At 37.4% G+C, this 22,594-nt stretch overlaps 1 protein-coding gene across 2 annotated transcripts in view; it reads left to right on the top strand.

Annotated features, from left to right (window-relative positions):
• MACO1 (macoilin 1) overlaps positions 1 to 16,428 on the top strand; it is a 30,214-nt gene extending 13,786 nt beyond the window's left edge. Inside the window, exons 1-8 of one of the 2 annotated variants that reach the window (XM_075047474.1) lie at positions 382 to 592; positions 1,146 to 1,324; positions 1,798 to 2,296; positions 10,900 to 11,058; positions 11,254 to 11,436; positions 12,267 to 12,387; positions 13,909 to 14,083; positions 15,238 to 16,428. In XM_075047474.1, the coding sequence (XP_074903575.1) occupies positions 426 to 592; positions 1,146 to 1,324; positions 1,798 to 2,296; positions 10,900 to 11,058; positions 11,254 to 11,436; positions 12,267 to 12,387; positions 13,909 to 14,083; positions 15,238 to 15,440 (1,686 nt within the window). In that variant the 5' untranslated portion in view covers positions 382 to 425 and the 3' untranslated portion in view covers positions 15,441 to 16,428. Of the gene's footprint in view, positions 1 to 381; positions 593 to 1,145; positions 1,325 to 1,797; positions 2,297 to 10,899; positions 11,059 to 11,253; positions 11,437 to 12,266; positions 12,388 to 13,908; positions 14,084 to 15,237 lie in introns of those variants that run through there. The other variant, XM_075047473.1, reaches the window with a different exon arrangement.
• Positions 16,429 to 22,594: the final 6,166 nt, after the last annotated feature.

Raw genomic sequence — 22,594 nt, forward strand, 5'->3', positions numbered from 1 at the left:
TCACTGTGCTTTGTTGAAATACTTGTCAAAGATATATTTATTTTTATACAGGGGTGTTTGCTCATTGATTGAGTATCCTTGTTAATAAACACACTAGCATGATTTGTTAGTATTCTGTATTGGTGCAGTTGTCACAAGCTAGTAAGAATACTTAAATTTTGCATGATGAAGCTGATACTCAAAAAAATAATTCCAAAGTTCTGTTATGCTTCTGTCATCCCTGTCAACAAATGGAACAGCAGAGTCTGCTGGAAGTGAAATTCTTCATATCTTATCTGTCAGTAAGATAAGTGGAAGAACTAAGTCTAGAGATTAGATGTTTTTCGCTTACAGCTTCAAGGTCAGTCTCCTAAACGAGGAATTTCCAAAGGCCTTTTGTTGCCCACAGAAGATGTCTTAATTGTGGCCATCCTCAACAGAGGCAGATGGTTATTGAGGCTTTACCTCCAGGGTCACTTCTGGCTGTACCAGGTGTGGGTGATGGAATTTTGGCTCACAGCCTTGGTCCCCCCCAGCAATGCAGTAGACCCAAAGCTGTATGTTCCAACGACTTCTCCAGCTCTTGTCTCTCAGCCTGTGCGGCAGTGAGAAGGTATCGCAAGGCCTGTTGCAGAGGCGGTATTTTGGAGAACCATTGTTTTGTCTCAGTTTTAAAGAGTGGTCTGCTATTAATTTCTGAGTGCAAAAGGATGGGGCTAAGGATCAATTTCTTCTTTCGCTGTTCTGGGTGAATGTTGTTAACACACCTCCCAGTTTAATGTCTTGCATATTACAGGGTCCTTTAGGTACAAAACTTGGGAATTTCTGCTGTATTTGGCTGTTATCTCCTTAAAAGATGTATAATTCCTAGTCTGGTGCTTGTCTAAAAGCTGTCTTTGCTATGCATAGTGCAATTGCGTTGTAGTAATCCTTTAATCTATGCTACGGTTAATTGCTGTCTGTAATGAACTGTAATTTTATCTTGATAAAGACATGCCTATATTTTTGAACTGTAACTTTATTGTAGTACAGTAAAAAATGTTTTGTATATAATTTTCTATGAAAAGTTGTAATTCAGACGTATTCACAGCTAGATAATTTATTACAATTTATTCATTTGCTATTATGGTTACATTTTGATTAATAATGTTGCTTTTTTTTCTTAGTATTGGCTATCCTGTTGTGACTTTGGGCTTTGGCTTTAAAAGTTACGTCAGCTACAAAATGCGTTTAAGAAAACAAAAAGAAGTGCAGAAAGAGAATGAGTTCTACATGCAGCTTCTCCAGCAAGCTCTGCCCCCCGAACAGCAGATGTTACAAAGGCAAGAGAGGGAGGCAGAGGAAGGCAAGTTGTATTTCTTACTTAATGTGTTTGCTATTATTTAAAAAAAAAAAAAAAAAAAGCCTAAAAGCCTGCTAAGGAAGAGCTTCTTTAGTCCATGTTGTTTTGATCAAAGTATAGTGAACTTAGAAAGAGAGGAACAGAAATAAAATGATCTTGGCAGTGGTTAGTATGACAGTAGAAATGAAATGCGTCTGCTGTTTAGTTCTTTATTAGCAACTGCATCAATCTAGTCAGTCAGTGCTCTATGAAGCACTAGTATTTATTATTAAATCCCTTGGTTACTGTTTCCTGCCTGTAATGAGAAAAAGTCTTAAAATATCATGTGACTTCTGATTTTCTTTTCTAAATAGACTCTAATAATGATTGTTTTCTGCAGAAATAATTGATGTGTACTTAATGATTTTTTTTCTTTGTATGTCACAGTATTGATTGATTTAATGAACTAAGTATTTTTTTTTATTTTGGTATTGCAGCAGCCAAAGGATTATCTGATATGGATTCCTCAATACTTTTGCAGCACAATGGAGGCATTCCAGCTAATAAAAAAATATCTGCAACATTGCCAGAGCTAGAATATAGAGAAAAAGGGAAAGAAAAGGACAAGGATGCTAAGAAACACAACCTTGGAATAAACAACAACATTTTGCAACCTGTAGACTCTAAAATACAAGAAATTGAATATATGGAAAACCATATCAATAGTAAAAGATTAAATAATGATCTTGTAGGAAGTACAGAAAACCTCTTAAAAGAGGACTCATGCACTGCCTCGTCCAAAAATTACAAAAATGTCAGCGGAGTTGTGAACTCCTCGCCTCGCAGTCACAGTGCAACTAATGGGAGCATCCCTTCCTCATCTACTAAAAATGAGAAAAAACAGAAATGTGCTAGCAAAAGCCCAAGCACACATAAGGACTTAATGGAAAATTGTATTCCTAATAACCAGCTAAGCAAACCAGATGCACTGGTAAGGTAAGTTTGATCTGAGCACTGTGTAATAACCTGTCTTATCCTCCCTTTGTTCCAGTACATCAAATCTTTTTTTTTTTCCCTTAGGAAAATGTAACTTAAGATCCCATAAAGGAGACAATTGTCTAGTAATGGAATAAGATAACTAGGAACTGGGCCTTTTGAGTTCTGTTCCTGATTTTTGCCTCTGGTTTGCTACGCAGCCTTGAGCAAATTGCTTCCTCTCTACCTCAGTATATGATACTTGCCTACCTCGGTATATGATACTTACCTACCTCACAGGGGTGTTGTGAGGCATAATAAATAGCTTTGACAATCATTTGATAGAAGGCATGAGGGAAATGTAAAGAATCACTATTACAGAACTCGGTGGATGTGTTCTTGACAAACCTTCCACGGAGTGACCTTTACATGTCCAGGGAATTCAGTGGGGTTTGATGGTGCCTGAACAGGTGTTTTGTCTTAACGTTTTGTTTTGTTTTGTTCTTTTCCCTTGAAATGTGTGGCTTTTGTTTTAATCTTCAATTCATGAGTATAGATGCAAAGTGTCAGCTGCCATGTAACTCCTTAAAGTGATAAGTTCAGATTCTTGCTTGCATACCTGCTGCCCTATTGGTTTAAGTACAGGTCACAAGGATTTAATTTAGCTGCCTTGTAAACTATAAAGATTGAAAAAGTCACATCTTTACATATGCTTATCTGAGGTTTAAATAAAGATGTATTTATGAAATGCTGCTAAGTACTTAAAGTGTGTGAGTCCTGAGACATATGGTGTTGTCATATGTTACCAGAACAAGTAACCAGAACCAGAACTAAGAAAGAGGTAGTGCGTAACTGTCCAGAATGGGGACAGAGAGATGTCTAGAACAAAACTGTTGCACAATTACGCACTTTCCTACCCTTCCTGGCCTATGTCTCTCTTTTTCCTTTTCTCATGTGCTGAACACTCTTTGGCCAACAAATCCTTGTTGGCTAACTTAATTGGCAGATCAGGTTCGCTTTCCCTGCAGGTACCTTTTGATAATTGGACTTTTGACTCTGGTCTCTGTCTGAGGATTTGTGCTATGTGAATACAATTACTTCAGTGAAAATACTATTTTCTCCTCTGATAATCACTCTGCTGCTGATTGGTGTACCTCTGCCAGTTAAATATCCAGACTAATTGATACCTAATGTCTGTAGAGAACTTGTATGAAGCAAATAAGAAACCAGCTAATCAATCTAATCTGTGAATCAAATTCAGCCAAGATTAATGGGATGCAGATGGCTCTGTCTTCAGCAAAGCTGCATCTAAATAAACATGTACAGGACTGCTGTATTTGTATGTTGCTGGTTTCAGATGGGCATCTCTATACTCTTTATATGGCTTATTTGCTCACTGAGGATGAAAACAGGCCACTTAGCTTTGCTGCAGTTCAAAATATCGTTCATAAGTCTTGAGAAAAGAGAAGGGAAGCGCTTTATAGAATGACCTGCCAGACTAAGAATTTTGTCCCATGTAGCTATGACAAGGAATGAGTTTTAAACCTTGTGTGTTTTAAGTTTTAAATTACATATTGAAATTCTTATATGCTGTGATGTGAGCTTAGACCAGGTGGTCATTATAATTGTCCAAAGCGGGTTTTCTAATGCAGAAGTGAGTATACAATAAACTAGACTGTGTCCTTACAGAATTCTAGCTTCTCTAATTTACTGGGTAGGGACAGAGTACACAGGATCCTCTGAAAGTGCCTTTGTGCAATGTAGCCTTACTCTGCCCTGAAAGTGAATTAAGCTACTTCAGTCTTTTGTTTGTCAAGTGTTTCTATGTGATGCGTGGGTGTGATGTGGGGGCTATGCTACAAATTCCTGTACCTGCTTGTTGTACACTGATTTCCCCATGCAAGCAAGCCAGGAGCACTTAAAACACCAACGTCCTGCGTGTTGCTGCTCACAGTTTCTTACAAACTTAGATGACTGAAATCATTCATGAAATCTTGTTTCTATTCAGATTGAGTATGTAACTCCTACACCAATGGAAGCATAAACTTACCTGACAAATTGGATAGGATGTTCTGCAGTTAAATTTAAAAATTCATGTGTTGTTTTTTTTTAACTTGTCAGTTACCCTGTCCCTGGAGTGTAAGGCATTTGTTCATCATCTTTTCCACTTCCAGTAGTATTACTCATTCCTGTTATTAAACTTTTAGTCTGCATCAGTGCCGTACCATGAAAAGGGCTATGTGAAGTCCTGCATTTGTGTCCAGCTTTCAGATCAGATCTGCTCAGCTTCCAAATAAAGATGCTTTTTATAACTACTTGTCCAGCAGACTCACAGCAGGATGTCAAAACCAAGCTGCTTTACTTTTGTGTTCACAAATGATTTCCCTGAGCTGACTAACCAGTATTAAATGTAAAGTATGCCTTATGACTGCTAGGGACTCAGGATTAACAGGGGTTATTCTAGACAGTAAAGACTGGGGTTTTTTGAGAACAAGACAGTCTTGCATGCTTGTTAACTTTTTCTCTTAAATATTTGATGTGACATTTATATCTGAAAGGGTACTGCTAATAAATTTAAGTTTATATTTCATATATACAATATTACTCTTATTTGAAAGTAGTTTTTATTTTTGTTCTGTCTGGTAAATGATTAGTGCATGTGTGTTTAGTTTTCTGGAGAGGAAGTTACTGATCCCCATCTCTAGGTATTTCACTGAATAATATGTTACGTTATTGTCATCTTGTTAGCTAGAGCAGAGGTATTCAAGAGGCTCTGTCCTTGCTGATCAGCCTTTAAAGTAACCTCTGTCTTAGGTTTGGGGTTTTTTTGTTTGTTTGTTTGTTCCTACAATTTAAATGAATATCTACTTCTGATGGATGCTGAAATCTGCTGTTTGTTTGTCAAGAACTTAATAATTGAATCTCTGTGATCTGAGTTGCTTATTTCCCAACATTGCGGTAATTGGGCCAATGGAGGGATACATTTGGTATCCAATGCAGGGTTAACCATGATATCCCCTTACACTTAACAGTGTTTGTCAGTAGGTACAGGGCAAGTTGACTTTTTGTTATTGTTACTTGTTTCACTGTCACTTCTGAGGTGCAGCAGGTTTTGTTCATGTTTTAGGGGGCTCGATGTATGGAACAAGTCTAAGCTGTAATTGATGCAGAATTTTTGTGTGTGTTGCTTATTACACAGTAATAATCAACAAGTCCTGCCTCTAGTTATTTGCATCCTTAAAAAAAACAAAAAAACAAAAAAACAAAAAAAAAACAACCCCAAACAAAAAGAAAACAAAATGCATACAAAAAACTGGCAGTGCAGCTTGGCAAAACTGTTTGTATCCATAGAGGTCTTGCCTTTGGCACATGAGGTGTTGAAACAAGCTGTCTTATGTACTAATTATTCTCAGAGATAATGATGACATCTTCTGGAAATTGGTCTAAGAAAAATATTTGTGAAGCAAGGGCTGGTCTACCACATCTTATTTTGCTTTCTTAAAATTTGATATCACCTGCAGAGATGAACTTGAAGGTTTCAATGTAAATTTCTGTTCATTTGATGCTAAGTATTATACATCTTCTGTGGCACCACTGACATTCTAAAAGTGATTGCTGCTGCTTCCTTATCCCCCCTGCCTGAAACGGCATTAGTATACCAGAAGGCTTGCTGCTGTCAGCTGCAGTGGGGGAGATGGTCAGTGTTTCCTGCAATATGATGGGAGTGAAGGAAAGTATAGAATAGAAAAGCAAAAGAATTGGGAATGTAAATTAGAAATCTGGGAGACAATCCTTCTAGCAGACCGTTTTCAAGCCACTGTCAGCGTAGTGCTTGGACTGTTCAGAAACAGAATAACCTTTTGAAATGCCAGCTACTTAGATCGATTCTGTGCAGGAAAAAAATAAGTAACTCTGCTTTCTCTCTGTGGATTACTGTCTTTTTGGTAATGAAAAATGCTCTGAGGAACTGCTGGTAACAGCATATTAGTTACAGCAGGGGAACCTCAGTGCCGTGGGATCACATTGGCTACTTCAAAGAAGTAGGTTCACTGCGGCAGATGCTTATGCCAACAGATTGGGCCGGAACAGAACAAAGGAAAAAATGAGTCTTAGAAAAGCATCCAGGTGCTTTCTGGGTCTTTTAAAACTTTGATTTTTATATCAATTGTGTTTAATTTGTGTGCAGTTGTCAGGTGATTATGGAATTGCATTAACCGAATAAACTAAGCAACAAGGGTATGTTGTTCACCAGTTATCAACACTTAAGAGGATTAAGCTGAATTGAGTTGTCTTTAAGTTGATCCATCAATCTTCCTTGAAGCATTTGGAAAAATACTCAGTCTTGGAGGTGACTACTGATTAATTCTCTTCATCAGTGAGATCAGGAATGATATGTGGTAGTGCTGAGAAAAGAAAAGGGGTAAATCTGCATTTATAGTAATGACAAACCAAAAGAAATTGGCCTTGGTTGTATAAACAGCACAATGTAATAATCTGCAACTAAACCCTCATTTTAAAAATAGTTGTGTTAAAATGACTTGTAGTTTGTGCAGCAATAGAGAAAAGTATCTTCTAGAACTCAAGTTTTCTTCACCCCTCTTTGTAAATAACTTTTCCAATAAGCCTGGAAATAAGAGACTTAAGCAGAAAATGAAATGGCAGAAAGAATAATAATAATAATAAAAGTGCTGTCTTATTGGGTCATTTATCATTGTAACAGTAGTGCAGACTATTACGGTGGGGGGGAGGGAAAACTCCACACACTAGTCTGTGCTCATAGCAGCGAAGCTTTCTTTTATGACATTGTATTGGTTTACCTTGATAATGCGCTTTCATTTTAGAAAGAGGGCAACATAAAGGGTGTTTTTAATCTCTTTGTATTTCTGTGAAATGATGGATGACCTCTCTGTCTATATACAGAGAAGAGCTTTGACTTGCCGTTCCACAGGAGGAATTTTTTAGGCTGAAAATGTTTGACTGGACTTTATAAGATGGATAAGAACATGGTTACACACCAGAGAATGCAAGGAGTACATGTGGCTTTGAGGGCAAACTAACTTCACATCTCTCTTTTTTTTTTTTTTTTTTAAATGAAGTTGTTTCTTTAGCTAACAGTGGCAGATCTGGGAGAGAAACCATGTAGGAAACATTTGGTCCTTGCATTATGATGGATTATTAGCTTCCTAACTCACTTTAGATAGTAAGGAGCATTTATTTGCTCTATAAATCGCAGAAAACATCTGCTCTGGTATTTAAAGCTATAGTAAAAACTACAGTATAATGAAAAGGAGTAATTAAAATCTGGTAAAATCTTGCTTTAAAACTTGTTTAGAAATAAGTCCATCGATAGATGGTCTTGTTTAGAAATGGTTTTGTCTGACATTGACTTGGAAGAGATTAGTTTTCTCTGTATTAATTCTATTTTGCCCCTTTGGAATTGCACTATAGTAGTTGATCACTCACTGTATGTAGATTGATCATGTTTTACATATGTTAATTCTGTCTTTCGACTGTTTAAGTTAGGTCATCTGTGCTGATAGGAGTGATTGTTTCACAACAGAATAAAAACTCTTAACTGCATGGTGTTTTGAAATTCGGGTGTGTGGAAGTACTGGATCCTTTGATTAGAGTAAGTCAAACTGGTTAACTTGTCATTCTTTCACTCCTGAGCCTATGGTGAGCTCATTTGTGGTGGCTAGTAAATCAGAGAGTGTTTGTGTTTTAATGGATGCACAATGTATATAGTTCCCAGTTTATACTTGCTAGCAGTTTCTAAGAAAATGAAGCTTCTCTCTGCAGTGTTTAGTCAGTGAAGGGTTGCAGGCGAACAGTGCCAGCTGCTCATAGGCAGTAATATTCTATTGGTATGTGGTCTGCCTGGGTGTGTTTTAGCAGTGTGGCTACTGTTTTTTCATAAGCAATGGAAGCACCCAGAGTTCAATCGATTCTTGTTGAATTTAATCCTGGCTTCTTTGCGATTTACAGTGAAAGTCATAGTGAATGGCAGGTTGGTCTCGTTTTCCTGTAAAAGCTACCCAAATTCCCCTGTGGTCCTTCAGAGTAAAAGGATGAATATTCGATGCTTGGAGCATGCTTGAAAAGTTAGGGTGGAAAGGACATCCATGAGGCTTTGGCTCTGTGTTCAGGCAGGATTTGAGTGATGTATAACGACTGCGCAACACTTCCTGACCCCAATTCTCGCAAATGTAATGTACACAGCTCTGTTTGGACACTTAAACCTATGCTGTGTAAAAAGGAAAGCTGTGGCTTGTCGCCTAATATATTTCCTGGTTTGGAAAGTAGGCATCCTTTCTGCTCATGTTTGTGTGCACTCTATGGATCATGCAGGTTTCATCTTTCTTTACAGCACAGTCTGGACCAGCCCCATGAGCACTGCAGGTACAGAGCCCTCATTGAAACCAGCAGGAATGCCATGAACCAGATGGCCTAAGAAGTTTGAACTAATGTCAATGCTCTGTTGCCAAAAATACAAATTCAGCTTGTCCTGTACCAGCACCGCTGATTTATTTGGGCTTTACCTGATCAGTGCTTCTTTTCCTGGAATACTAAACAACCAAAATAAATCCTGGTATATCTTATTTGACCAAGTTTGACATAGTCTTAGTTACAGGGAAACGGCTATTTACAGCTGTCTTATTTTCACAGTTATCCTTTATTGTAGAGATATATGTTGAAATTATTTATAGATACTTGTCAATGTAAAGTGTGTGTGATTTATGTGCATTCCTTTACATTTTCCCACCAATCATTTTTTCACATATTTATGAAAACCTATATTAAAACCAATTAGCTGTTGGCAGGCAAGAGTCTGTTAATGCTTCCTACAGCATCTTACTGTCTTCAATTAATAAGTTTGCTCTTTCTAAAATACTTAGTTACTGCTTATTGGAAGATTAAATTGAACTGTTATATCATCATCCAACGGCTGTCCAGCTCTATCACTTAACATACTGAACACGGTGAAAATACATACCTAATACGGTCTGCTGATGGGTTTTCCATTTTTGGTTTGTGTGCTGTGTTACATGGTTGAATGAATACTTGGTTAGGTTTGCAAATTCTTTTCCTCTTACAACAGAGTTGAAATGATTTGTGGTCTTCAACATGAAATGTGTATTTGCTTTGTACTATTGCTGTTTGCCTACTAAGTATAAGTTGGGGTTTTTTTTTTCTTTTTAGAGGTACATTTGACCACAATTTATACTATAGAAAAAGGAATTCATCTTACCAGTGGGGCAGTTCAAGTATAACTAGAAAGACAGCTTAGTACAGCTGTAGCGAGTAGGCTCTGAGCATTTGAGTTCTATGAGTATATTATAGACCACACTCTTTTATAGGCTGTTTCTTTCTGTTCATTTACCCAGTAGACCTCTTCGGTGCAGTTTTAGCCAATACAGACATACTTTTATGAATTTCCATAAGTTTGATGATTCCACATTTAACCTCCTCATCATTCACACAGGATGTTCTTATGCCTCATATCATTACATCTCTCGCTAGCATTTTAGGTTGAGATTTTCCTGCGCAGAAGCCCAAAAGAGCTAAGTGGTTTTCATTACGAGGACAAAAAGCTATAACCGTTCGTCTGTGCTAGTGAATGTCAATAAGGGCAGTTCATTTTGGCTTTTGGGACTATTTTCCCCAAGTCTGAATGTTCAACTACCATTAATTCTGTATGGAACTTTAGGAAACAAAACCATCTTTATCTTCTTTATGAACATTGAAAAATTTTTACATCGATAACTGACGGAGCAAATGAGAATTATGTGTGAATGACTGAGAGGCATATTTGCTTTAAATAAGTATGTAACATAGTGCTTGTAAAACATGGTTGGTTATTCACCTATGATGTGTTTTTATTCTAAGAATCAATAATCTTGTTTTGAAAATGTGGGGGAAAAATAAGGTGAGCTAGGGGCCTCTCTTTAGAAATTCGTGTTTTCTTTAACCAATTTTGGTTGAAAATATTTTAATTAATAAGCTTGCATGAGTCTTCAAGAACTTTCAGAAGCTACAATTAAGTGTATAGCAGATGGTCTCTGTTCAGGAGCAATTAAAACTACATTTACTGACTCCTGAACTGTGGATGACTTAACACGTACTCTTTATTCAACATGCACATCATGTACTTCAAGAAAAAAAATGTTTAGGTGAGAATTCAGCAGTATGCTCCATTGCTCAGCTATAACTAACAAATGAAACTCAGAATTAGTTGAGAAAAGTAAAATTTGTTCATATGTGCACCTGTCCTTGTTTACAACTTCTCAGACTTACCCATTTCACTTCTGCTTGAAGAGGAAAGATACAGTTCCATAGGATTTGTTTTACAACTCTGCAGTGCATGGAGGAAAACAAAATTCCTGTGGGAGGTTATGAAGTGTGTGTATAGCTATACATAGAGCTATATGTGTGTAGTTACATAAAACATTATTATTTAGAAGGATAGACATAATTTCTGAGAGCTGATTATTTTAAGTATGAAGGGTTTGGGGGGGGTTGGCAGATGGTATGTTGTTTACTCTGCTTATTTTTATATAATGTGCTTGAACCTTTGAGTAACTGGGAAATAAAGTGAAATTATCTTTTAAAATTGTCTTTCTTAGGTTGGAACAAGATATTAAAAAGTTAAAGGCTGACCTGCAAGCAAGCAGGCAGATTGAACAGGAGCTACGTAGTCAGATCAGTTCTCTGACTAACACAGAGCGGGGAATTCGGTCTGAAATCGGACAGCTCCGGCAAGAAAATGAACTGCTTCAGAACAAGTATGTGTTTTTACACAGCTGTGTACATTAGTTGCTGATGACTGTAGTCTGGTAAAGGGGAATTATGATGTTAAGACTTTACAAAATTTGAGGCACTTGTCTGCAAATCCGGCAAGACTCATTTGGGACCATTGGCAGCAATTTATTTTTAGTAAGTAAAATCCTCCATTAAATCCCATACCTGTTACTTTCCAGATTACACAATGCTGTACAAATGAAACAAAAAGACAAACAAATGATCAGCCAGTTGGAGAAGAAACTAAAGGCAGAGCAGGAGGCACGAGCCTTTGTAGAAAAACAATTAATGGAAGAAAAGAAGAGAAAGAAGTTGGAAGAAGCAACTGCTGCACGTGCTGTCGCCTTTGCTGCTGCTACAAGGTACTTTTGTTCTACATAAGAAGCAAGCTTAGCTCCAGAAAATTACTGAAATGTAGCTGTTGCTAGTGAAATGTGTTTGGGGGGGATTTGGGGAGGCACTTCTCACTCTTCTGTACTGTATTTATTTATTTATTTATTTTTAAAGCTGTATTTGTGTTAAGAGGTTTATTTGTGTTAAGGCAGTGGGAGGACTGGGAGATCTTGCATGAAGCTGAGTCTCAGTACTCATATACATTCCATTTACAGGATGTAAAGGATGAATATGCTCTAAATTATCTGCTGTACCTTGATTGTGCTAACAGAGAGATGTTGTACCCTGCATGGGTCAGTCTGCTTTAAAAAAAGGAACATCACCTTTCATGTGGGGGCTGTAAATCAAGGATTCATGTAACAACGTTGGCCAAAATACTGTCTTGATCTCGGATTTTGAAAGCTTTCTGCTCTAGCCAGTGACTACCAGTGCTCAGGACAGTGGTGTTTCAGTAGTAACATAGGTGTATAGGTGGGAAGTTTTTCAAGATGAAAGCATGGCACAAATGTGGATCATTTTAATCTGCAGTGCTTCAAATGTCTAAGAATTACTATTTCTGCTTTTCTGCCCCATATTTCATAAATATTCCAAATTTCCTAATACTTGAGGCGTAACATTGAGTAACTTTTTGCAGCTCTTTGCATTATTGCCATAAGGCAAATTCTCTTGCTGAAAAGAACAAAGTTAGCTTCCTCTTTTTATCCTTCAATATTTATATTAATTTTCATGTTATAAACAGTTCAGGAATGACAGCCTCATTCTTATTTCATCTTCTTCTCTTTTAATGTTTTTTCTGCAGAGGAGAATGTACTGAAACTTTACGAAATCGTATCCGAGAGCTGGAGACAGAGTGCAAGAAGCTAACAATTGACATAAAGCTGAAAGAAGATCAGATACGAGAACTAGAAATAAAAGTTCAGGTAATGAGAAAGCACCAGGGGCTTAGATCATCCTCACAATGAGTTGCTTTCAACCCTCTGAAATTGGTGAATCTACATAAGAGGCAATCAACCCCTTCAAGAATTATGCTCTTGAGATGTCTGTCTTGCATATCTTGCATCAGGCTTTGTAGGAATGTGGGTATGAGAAAGGTTAATAGTCTCAGCTCCACACCATTCAATTGTTTAAATTACTAGATTTTTTGTTTTTTTCCCTAAACCAATGGTCTGGGTAGGCTGAGAATATAATCCTCTCAACAACATTTTTTGGTCTAATATGAGGAGCTTGTTGCCAGTATGTATCATTATAAATTTCACTGCTAGCAAGTAAGATTGCTTACTCAATGCAATCTTAATCACTGGCCAGACATTTTAATTTTTTTTTTTTTTTTGTGAAAGGGCTTGAATATTGAAAGTACATTGTGGTAGACTTGCAGCAGACACATTGTCTGGCATGTTAGAGTTTAAGAGCTCAAATGTGTGGGTTGAAGTTGACCTTATTCCTTTAAAATGTCTGTTCCTAAAGATGTATTCGGACTGTCAACTGGCAATTTGCATGAATATGTATTTTTAATGTCCTGTGGGTTTTTAGACACTCTTCAGGATCCACCTGGTCTTATTGTGAATTTGTTTCCAAATAACATATGCAGTCTTGTTGTTCCTAGGTTTACCAAACGCTTGAAAACAACTGTGGTTTATCCATAGAGAATATGAGCATGGCTTTCAGATAATTAAACCCAGCTATAATCAAGCTTTTTGGTTTTATTACTGTCTTCAAACTGTTAGAGAAGCTTTTTGCTACAGGCATTAATATTTCCCCTGTTGTATTATTGTTTCTTCATTCAAAAGTATAGAACTTTTTTTGTGTATAGCATTTCTTTTTTTCTTAGTCAAAATATTAATCCACACTTGCCAGCCACAAAGTGCCTGTCTCTTAGGTGTAGAATACTTGCTCCTTCCTTTTTCTCTTTCCTAAATTTCTGGGTTTGCAGCACAGTTAGGTTCAATGTGGGAAGTATTCTGAGATAAAGAAATCCCTCTCATCAGCCAACTGAAATAGCTTAAAATGCTTATTTAGTATCCCTTTAAATTGTCTAGCAAGAGATCAGTCCCCATTCTAGCCATTTTGCTTACGGGAAGTGTTTTCATACTCCACAGGTTGGCTAAGAGTACTGTGTGGCTGCTTAGCTGGCACTTGGAAGTGCTGAGGAGGGTTTCTGGGTGGAGGGTCTCGATACGGATGATAGAGGGCTGAGAAGCAGAGTAAATGGTACTTGCTCACCGCACTGTAATTATGCGTTGTACAATATGGCTTTAATCACTTGTATGATGGTCATGTATAATTACTGGAGGTAATATTACAGTGTCCTTAATTAACCATCATTTTAATTTTACAGTATTAATACCAGGCCCAGTGGTGTGCTGTGGGGAAGAGAAAGACTTCTCAGTGTATCTCATGTGTAAAGTCGATGAGAATAACATTTGTCCTAATTACTCCTACAGGAGCTGCGGAAGTACAAGGAAAATGAGAAGGATACGGAGGTGTTAATGTCAGCACTTTCAGCCATGCAGGATAAAACACAGCACTTAGAGAACAGCCTGAGTGCAGAGACAAGAATCAAGCTGGATCTGTTCTCTGCATTAGGAGATGCAAAACGGCAGCTTGAGATTGCCCAAGGTAATGTGGAATAGTTTAATTCAACGTGTAGTACTGACTGAAATTGTGGAAAATATGACAGAAAGAAAGAATATCCTCCCTTTTTATTTAGGGATGGGCTATGGCCCCTGCTCAGCATTTCAGCTTTCAGTAGGTTTTTGTCTTGTACGGCTTTGTGAATGTGAGCCTAAGCAATCCAGCTGATCAGCTGACCTAATTTCCCCAAGCTATTGAACTGAAGACAATAAACGTCAAGATGGGCGTTTAAGTTAATTTATGATGATTTTCTACATTTTTATAAACCATTACCTTAAAGCTGGAGAACTTCTTTTGAAGAGCTAGAAGATAAAATAATGGTTGCCATCTATTAAGCCCCTGTCCTTGAATCCTAATAACATTTTGATACTCCTGAAGTAAATACAACCTAAAGGCGGGGGGGGGGGGGGGGAATAACCCAACCTGTTTTAAACCTCACGCTTGTGAGGTAAGCATGGACACCGGTGTCTGTGTTGGGCTGGTGTTGCAGCCACCAGAGGGAGCATGAAGCCAGTGTAAAACCCTGCTCCGACTGGCCTTTGTTTAGCTGTGCAAACCATGAAGCAAAATTAAATAACCTTCTGATCTAGTACCTGTTTAATTTCCTTGCAGAAGTTTGCTTGGTTGCAGGAAAATTTGATCAGAGTGAGAAACTTTTTTGTTTCATTTCATTGGTGTTTCTCTTTACGTAGTTTCATAAATTGCTGTAGTGGTGGTGTGAGTGTGCACAAAGAGGTTTAGAAAAATGGTGAGAATAGGACAGTTTTTAAAATAAAGTAAGTAACACATTTTAATAAGCGAACACTTCTGCTCCTGTGAGGTGCTTGTAAAATGCAAATGGAAAGGTGCAGAAAAAAGCTAAGCCATAGAAATAATCTTTTGGTATGTTGCAGCTGTGAATCCAAACAATGCAAAATCTAATGGGAGTGCTATGTCTAGTTGTGTTACATGGTAACTAGAGGTAATTAAACGTAGCTCATTGACACGAACCAGGAGTTACTTGAGTTGTGCTTATACTGATGATCATGTTAGAGTGAATGTCTTATGGGTGTTTTGCTTCAACAGCTGTTATCATTGAACAGTTGGTGGAGGGTGAGAACATGCTGCTGGTCCTAAATTATGTTATTTGCTGTTTTCAGGGCAAATCATTCAAAAAGATCAGGAAATCAAGGACCTAAAACAGAAGATTGCAGAAGTTATGGCAGTAATGCCCAGCATAACATACACTGCAGCCACCAGCACTCTGAGTCCTGTTTCCCCACATTACTCTTCCAAATTTGTGGAGACCAGCCCTTCTGGACTTGATCCCAATGCCTCTGTTTATCAGCCCTTGAAGAAATGAATGCCAATTTTCTTTTTGCCCAGTAATTTTGTCATGCTGAAGGCATCACACAGGAGTGTCTCTTGCAGTCAAGATGAAATTGTATTGTGTGAGACTGTATTTGTTGTCATTTAAAACAGGATAAAAAGAACATCTGGATTGACTAGAACTGCCCATCAGTTTTTCTTGTAAATTTTTAGAAAACCTCACAGAACTTTGCAATTTATTTTCCTTGGCCAATGCATTAAAAACAATTCTTGGTTTTCAAGTAGCCAATTTTGCCTTTTTATGTACTCTTGCATGGTTTCCTCTTGAAAAATACAGGGCTTTGCTTGATTTTGAACCCTTTCTTCTTCTTTTTTTTTTTTTTTTTTAAATCAAGTTGAATTTGCAGATTCATTCAGAAATAGTGAGGAAAAAACTTTAGTTTTTACAGTGAAAGGGTTAAATAATCTAACAAAGCTTTGATTTATAGATGTATGAAATACAAATATGTGATGTTGCAGAAGATAATTTGATTACCCCTCAAAGGACCAAACAAATTTCAGGGGCGTTGTTTAAGGGAAAGAATAAGAGAATAGATGATGATGTGACGGTTGTTGTTGTGTGAAATATTTATATTCCCATTGGTGTTTTTAGTCATTGAGAATTGCTAACAGTCTTGTTCACAGTGCCTTGGGAAAAGACATTTCAAGAGGAAACTTGATAGTTTAAACTATTTTTTCCCCCCTTCACTGTCATCTAGCTTATATATCAAGCTCATTACAGAGTCTACTGCAAATTGTACATGGTAATTTGGATGTTCATTATAAACCAAGGTTACATCTCCTGTTTATTTTGATATAAACTCAGCAGTGTTCTGTAACTTGCCTTGATTATACTGCATCATGGAAGGCACAATATTAATACAGGAAGCGTTATTGTGAAGGCGGAACTGTGCAATGTACTGTATACAAGAGACTGTAAAGCTGGCTAATAAAAGCTGCAGTTCTGGGTTTTTTTTATTTTATTCAACTGTGATTTACACTTTATATCACCTTGTGTTTGACAATTTAAATGGAGCTGAATATTTTTCAGCTGTTGTGCCAAGGAGTTTTTAAGGAGTTTTAAAGGAAACTCATAAATTGCACAAAGGTTTAAGTTAAAATGTATATTATACATTGATAGAAAGTGTTTGCACTGGCAACTTCTGAAGTGTTTCAGATTTTTTGAGGGTGGGGATTGGAGGGGTGGGAAGCAAAATTGTATTGGAAACTAGCAGAATTACAAACCCAACATTATGATTTTGCAAACATGCAGTGGACTCTGGAAGGACAAAGTTCTTCTTAAAAGAAAAGATTTTTTTTAAAAAAAAGTTTCATGTTAATTGGCATGTATGCCTCATTAAAAAAAGAAATTAAGTAGGACACGCAAGTCAATAGAAGTATTAAAGTTTCATCATTTTAATCACAGATATTCTTTTGGGATAAAACTTCTAGCTTTAGCCAGGTGTGCATGTTGCTGTCATTTGCATTTTTGAATCATCTTGTGTAACTGTCACCATAAAAGTGTTACTCAGAAATGTCATAGGTTTTTCATCTTTGTGCAAAACATGAAATATTGTCACTGACTTTTTGTGTTGAGGTTCCCCCATTTTGCTGCCTACTTTGGCACAATTTTCGTTCAATACTTGGTCTTGGCTGCATTCTTTTTTTCTGTGGGGTTTACAAAGAATAAACATTTTCTTGCAGATAAAAAAAAATAATTTTTTTTGCCTTTTTAACTGACCTGATTTAGCCTGGTATAAAGAATACATTTTGTTTTAAAGAGCACTCTGTTATTCCAGGTAAGTCTTCTCTTTTGCAACAGAGCTTCGCTTCTGTGAAACAGAAGGAAGAACAGATGTTTTTTGTATTTGACATATAAACTTAGCAAGTTACCCTGTCTGTGGCTTTAAAAAAAAAAAAAAAAGGTGAATTTTTTGAGAATTGCAGAAGTATGTCTGTAAGTTTAGCCTTTGTTCCTTTCCAGCCATTCTCCTTACTGCCAAAGCAAAGCAAAGATGGACAATTTGGAGGTCATTGTTGAGACAAAAAGAAAGAACAACTTGTCCCTGGTTTTCAGTATATCAGCCTAATACTCTTAGCAGCCACAGTTCCTGTTGTAAAAATTTTTATTGCAAATCCTGCAGTTGTATTCACGGTAAATGAGCTGCCTTTTACATCTTTGCTTTGGCTACTGCTGTAGCTGGTCCTGACATGGGTGTTCTTCTCTGACTGCATTAGGCCTTCAGGTAAAATTTTTCAGGTACCAAGAAATTCCAACCTCAACTATTCTGTCATTCTGCTGCAAGCACTTCCAGAACTTTCAAGTTCGCTGAGGACATGTTCTTTTTTTTCTTTCTTCTTCTCAAACCACCACCACTCTGACATACACGTAGATCATCTCCTAATCAAAATACATTATAGATAAGTTTGCAATTTTAACGTATCACGTTGCAGTGCAGCAGAAGTTGCATTCTGTAGTACCCTCCTCAGTTCAAATGGAAATGTTCCTTTAGGAAAGGCGAAAGTATTTGCAGGCACAAGTCTGCTATGCAGGATAAGTGGAGTGAGTGGAAAGAGATAATTTAAGCACTCAAATCTTATACCAGCCAACCTCTGGATCTTTAAATATTTAAATGTCTGAAATGGAAAATATCGTAATGACTCATTGTAAATTGTACTTGCAAGATTAATATATAGGGAATTTAAGAATGTAAGACTGCAGAAGGGTCACCTAGGATGTTTTGTTTTTTCCACAGTCAATTTTGAAATATTACTGCAGAATAAATACTCTAGAGAGATCTGCCAAAGAAAAACTGAAGTATCCAGAACTTTTTCCATCAGCATAAGTCTAGGAAGAAAAGGTAATGGAAAGACAGGACTTCTATGTAATGGTTCTGAGCACCTCAGGGTTTATCCTCACTAAAATTTTAAGTAGAGTGGAAAGCAGTATGTAATTTTATTTTTAATATTTAACAAAAAGCTCCTTTATTCATAGAATCTATTCTCTAACTGTGCTAAGATGAACTAGCTCCCCTTTCTTAGTATATTTCATGGTGATGTGGAAGGGAGGGCTTAAATGCATGTATTGAACTCAGTCTTGCTTCATCGAATAACTTCCAGAAAGTAAAAAAAATTGCTGCTTTGACTGAAATGTCCTCTGTGGCCAGCTGGAAATGAAGCTGGAGATACCAACTTGAGCGCAGGAAAGCAGGTGAACTTCCATCTACCTTAAAGTAGCTATTTTCTCTGAAGTGTTTAAGCAGAACAAACTTGTGGTTTGTTTTTCCTTTTTATTTCTTAATTGTTAAATCAGATTTGGAATTTGTTTGCTTATCCCAGCATTGCCTTAAGCACACTGGAATTGCACACTAGAGTAACTGGCTCCAAGACAGTTTCTTAGACGGAAAGCGTGCCTTTCAGCATTTCCTGATCCTGCCGTTACTGTGTCCAGGAGCTGGCTGCTCTGAATATGTTGTTATTGATGACATTTGTATGCAACAGATGGATTTTTTTGCACTTCAAAATAAAAATAAGACTCCTTCCAATAGCATTTGATAGAAAATGCTCCATGAAAAAGTTTTAACCCTTTTCCTTTACCGATAGTGCCTGCTATTGAGAATAAGACTGTTCCCAAGATTAGCATCGGAGAGCGGAAGGAAAGCCTAACCCAAAGTCTGCATTTGACCTCGTCCAAACAGGTTTGTGTACTACTGGCAGTGAGCACTACTATAGTGCAGCAGCTTGATCGTCTGCAGCAGTAAGTTGCTGGGGTTTTGGTTTTAGTTGTTTGGTTTTTTTTTAAACATACAAGTCACAGTCATAAGCTCAATGGTTATTAAATACATAGGACTTAGTGTGCAGTGGGGGATGTGTTTCTTTACTACTGGACACTTCCTTTTCTTGTATTGCAATTTGGAAGTCAAGGTCAGAAATAGACCTTCAGCAAGTTAATACATAATAGATTATAAAAATGAAATCTGAGATGCCACAGTATCTTAATTGAATCAGCTTCTATGATGTACTAAAATAATACACAAGCATTTGACTAAAGCATTTCTAATAAAGGAGAATAGGCAGAAAAAAAAGGGGCAAGAATCCATTTCAATCAAGTTCAAATGTAAGTGGCTCATTTACCTATAATATCTCTGAGTGGTAATTATGCTGTTCTAGAGCATGTTGTCAGGTTCAGAAAATACTGGGGTTTACTGCTTACAATGAAAAACTTTAAACTATATGTCTTACGTAATTAACAAGAAATTATTTCCCATCAAAATTTAGCTGGTATGAACAATAATGGTTTGATTATAATAAAATAGTAGTGGCAGTTAGTGAAAGTGTAGCCTGCTCTCTTTATGTTTCTGGAAATGCTCCAGGAGTAGTACATTTTTTTTGTGGGAAAATGCAGCTTTTTCTTGCTCTACCCTAAAGCATTAGCTTAACAATTTCCTTTTCCTAACAAACACAGCTGTAATGCAGTACCCTGATCATAAACCAAGTGTCAGCTTCAGGTGAATTTTCTTATCCTTTGCTTTCAAGCCATTCCATTCAAAGTCTGATTGAAACATTCCTTATGTAAAATGCATGACAAGCATTTTAAAGACAATTTAAGATGGTGCTAAAACCAAGGGATTCTTACAAGATTGAAATAACCAGCATTTTACAATCTTTATCTCCATAATTGCTCACTTAATCTGATCTGTTTCCTCATGCATTTGCCACTATATCCTAACTTTCATTAACCTTGACTAAACAATTTGGTCTCTTGATGATCTTTTTAGGCAGTCTCTCTATTTTTTGTAACTTCTTCAGGTGTGTTGTCACTTAAAAGCATCTGTTTACCAGCAATTTCTTTTTTTTTTTTTTTTCAAATATTCTTAGGATTTTTTTTCTTAGGCCCCTCTATGAATTAACTGCCATATAGAATAATTGCAAGCAATTTTTATCATGAGAAAATTTATGCTTCATCTGCTTTTAGTCCCGTGTATCAAAAAGCAAACCAAAACGATTATATAGAGTGCATCCATTACCCATGGGAATGCATTTCCATCTGCAAAGCCCCTGAGGCTCTTTGGAGGGCAGCAGGGCCCTGCATCTTTAAAGAAACCGAATCACATGCCATTCTTAGAGACTTAAGTTTTAAAATATTAAACTGTCTTGATGGGGGGAAAAAAGATGAGAAGTGAAGTAGTCTTTTACTGGCGATTAGCTTGAAGAAAAAAAAAAAAAAGCAAATACTCCTAAATCCCAAGTAAATTTGGATCTGAAACTAAATGTTGTGGTTCATAGCAGTTTTCAATGACAATATTTGAGATCTGGAGGGCCCGAAGAGAACATGTCTTGGAGTTTTCTGAAAGTGAGAACTTACTGAAAGGAAAAGTACTTTGTGTCCTCTCCAAAACAGCCACGAGAGGGCCCAGGATGCCCGGAGTGAGCCTGGCCCTGCTTAGAGAGCAAATCATGAACATTACTCAGTCACCAGCATACTGGAAAAAATTCCATTTCTTTTTAAACAGACATCTGAATGTTATTTCATAGTCTTTCTGTTATGTGAAGGAATAGGAAATTCATCTTGGGAAGCCCAGAGAGCTCAGAAATACATGGATTTGTGTGATAATAAAAGTATAATCAATATGCAAACATTTTCTCTATGTGAGACGATATAGAGATTCAAAGAAAGGGAAGAAAAAAGGCTTTGCTTTATTCTCCATATCCAGAAGCCTTTCTGATGCAGAAACCAAAGCAATATAGATCCTTGGTTGAAGTTTGATGCAAATACAGGAAACTTTCCACAGTGTATACACCTAGAGTATTTCACCCATCTTCTGTCCATGGTGATGGTACTTACCTGCTGAACTGCCTTTGCAGCAGGGTGTCTGCCTGCTTCAGCTGCAGCTTGCCAGTAACTCTTTTTTCTCAGGAACACTGACATTACAGCTTAAATACCTTTCAAAGATCCATGGCTAGTCATGATATCCTACAAGCCATTATGTCTTTGCTATCCAAAAGCGTAGAATTGTCACCTCCCATAAATGAAAGGTATTATTTAGAAATGCAGGTGAAAAACATTTAGTCCTGGCCCAAAGCCTGATTTATGATCTGGTATCTGACTTCTTAGGGCTAAAAACAAGTTGCTGAAACTCTCCTCTATTTGCAAAGGGGTACAGCATGTATCTTGACTTGTGTGGAGGAGCTGGTTTAGATTTCTGTTGAGAATAATTCTTCTCATTGAAGTTCAATTTATAGTAAAAGATGCCCAGCATCAAAAGTCACTACATTAAAAATACTCTTATGTTTACAAATATTCTTTTTTAACCTTAGACAAATTAACACTTTATACCAAATTTTAACATGGGGCAGGGAGGAGCCACACCAGTGCTGTAAGATGCCCCATTAATGCCCTGTTGTTGTGGAGTTGACCTTCATTAGCTCATTCCTTTGGCTTCCTAATTTAAATGCAATTCTCCACACTCTCTCCTCTAAACCCTGTGCTGTGTCTCATTGTCTGGTGTGTACAGCGTGTATTGCCATGCAGCTGTACAGCAGGACTGAGCAGGCCGGTGGCTGGGAGGTTATTCTTTGAAGAAGAAGAAGAGGATTATGGAATGAATTTGCTTTCTCTTGTTGTGGTTTAACCCCAGCCGGCAACTGAGCACCAACGCAGCCGCTCACTCGCTTCCCCCCCACCCGGTGGGATGGGGGAGAGAATTGGAAGGAAAAAGGTAGAACTCATGGGTTGAGATAAGAACAGAAAAGAAGAAACTAATTAATATAATAATAAAAGGATTGGAATATACAAAACAAGTGATGCACAATGCAATTGCTCACCACTTGCTGACCGATGCCCAGTTAGTTCCCGAGCAGTGATCCCACCAGGCCAACTCCTCCCAGTTTATGTACCGGGCATGACGTCCCATGGTATGGAATACCCCTTTGGCCAGTTTGGGTCGGCTGTCCTGGCTGTGTCCCCTCCCAAATCCTTGTGCCCCTCCAGCCTTCTTGCTGGCTGGGCATGAGAAGCTGAAAAATCCTTGTCTTAGTATAAGCACTACTTAGCAACAACTGAAAACGTCAGTGTGTTATCGAGGCTATACTCGTGCTAAATCCAAAACATAACACTAGACCAGCTACTAGAATGAAAATTAACTCTAT

This window comes from Buteo buteo, chromosome 16 (genome assembly GCF_964188355.1).
Source record: "Buteo buteo chromosome 16, bButBut1.hap1.1, whole genome shotgun sequence".
Classification (NCBI taxonomy): Eukaryota; Metazoa; Chordata; class Aves; order Accipitriformes; family Accipitridae; genus Buteo; species Buteo buteo.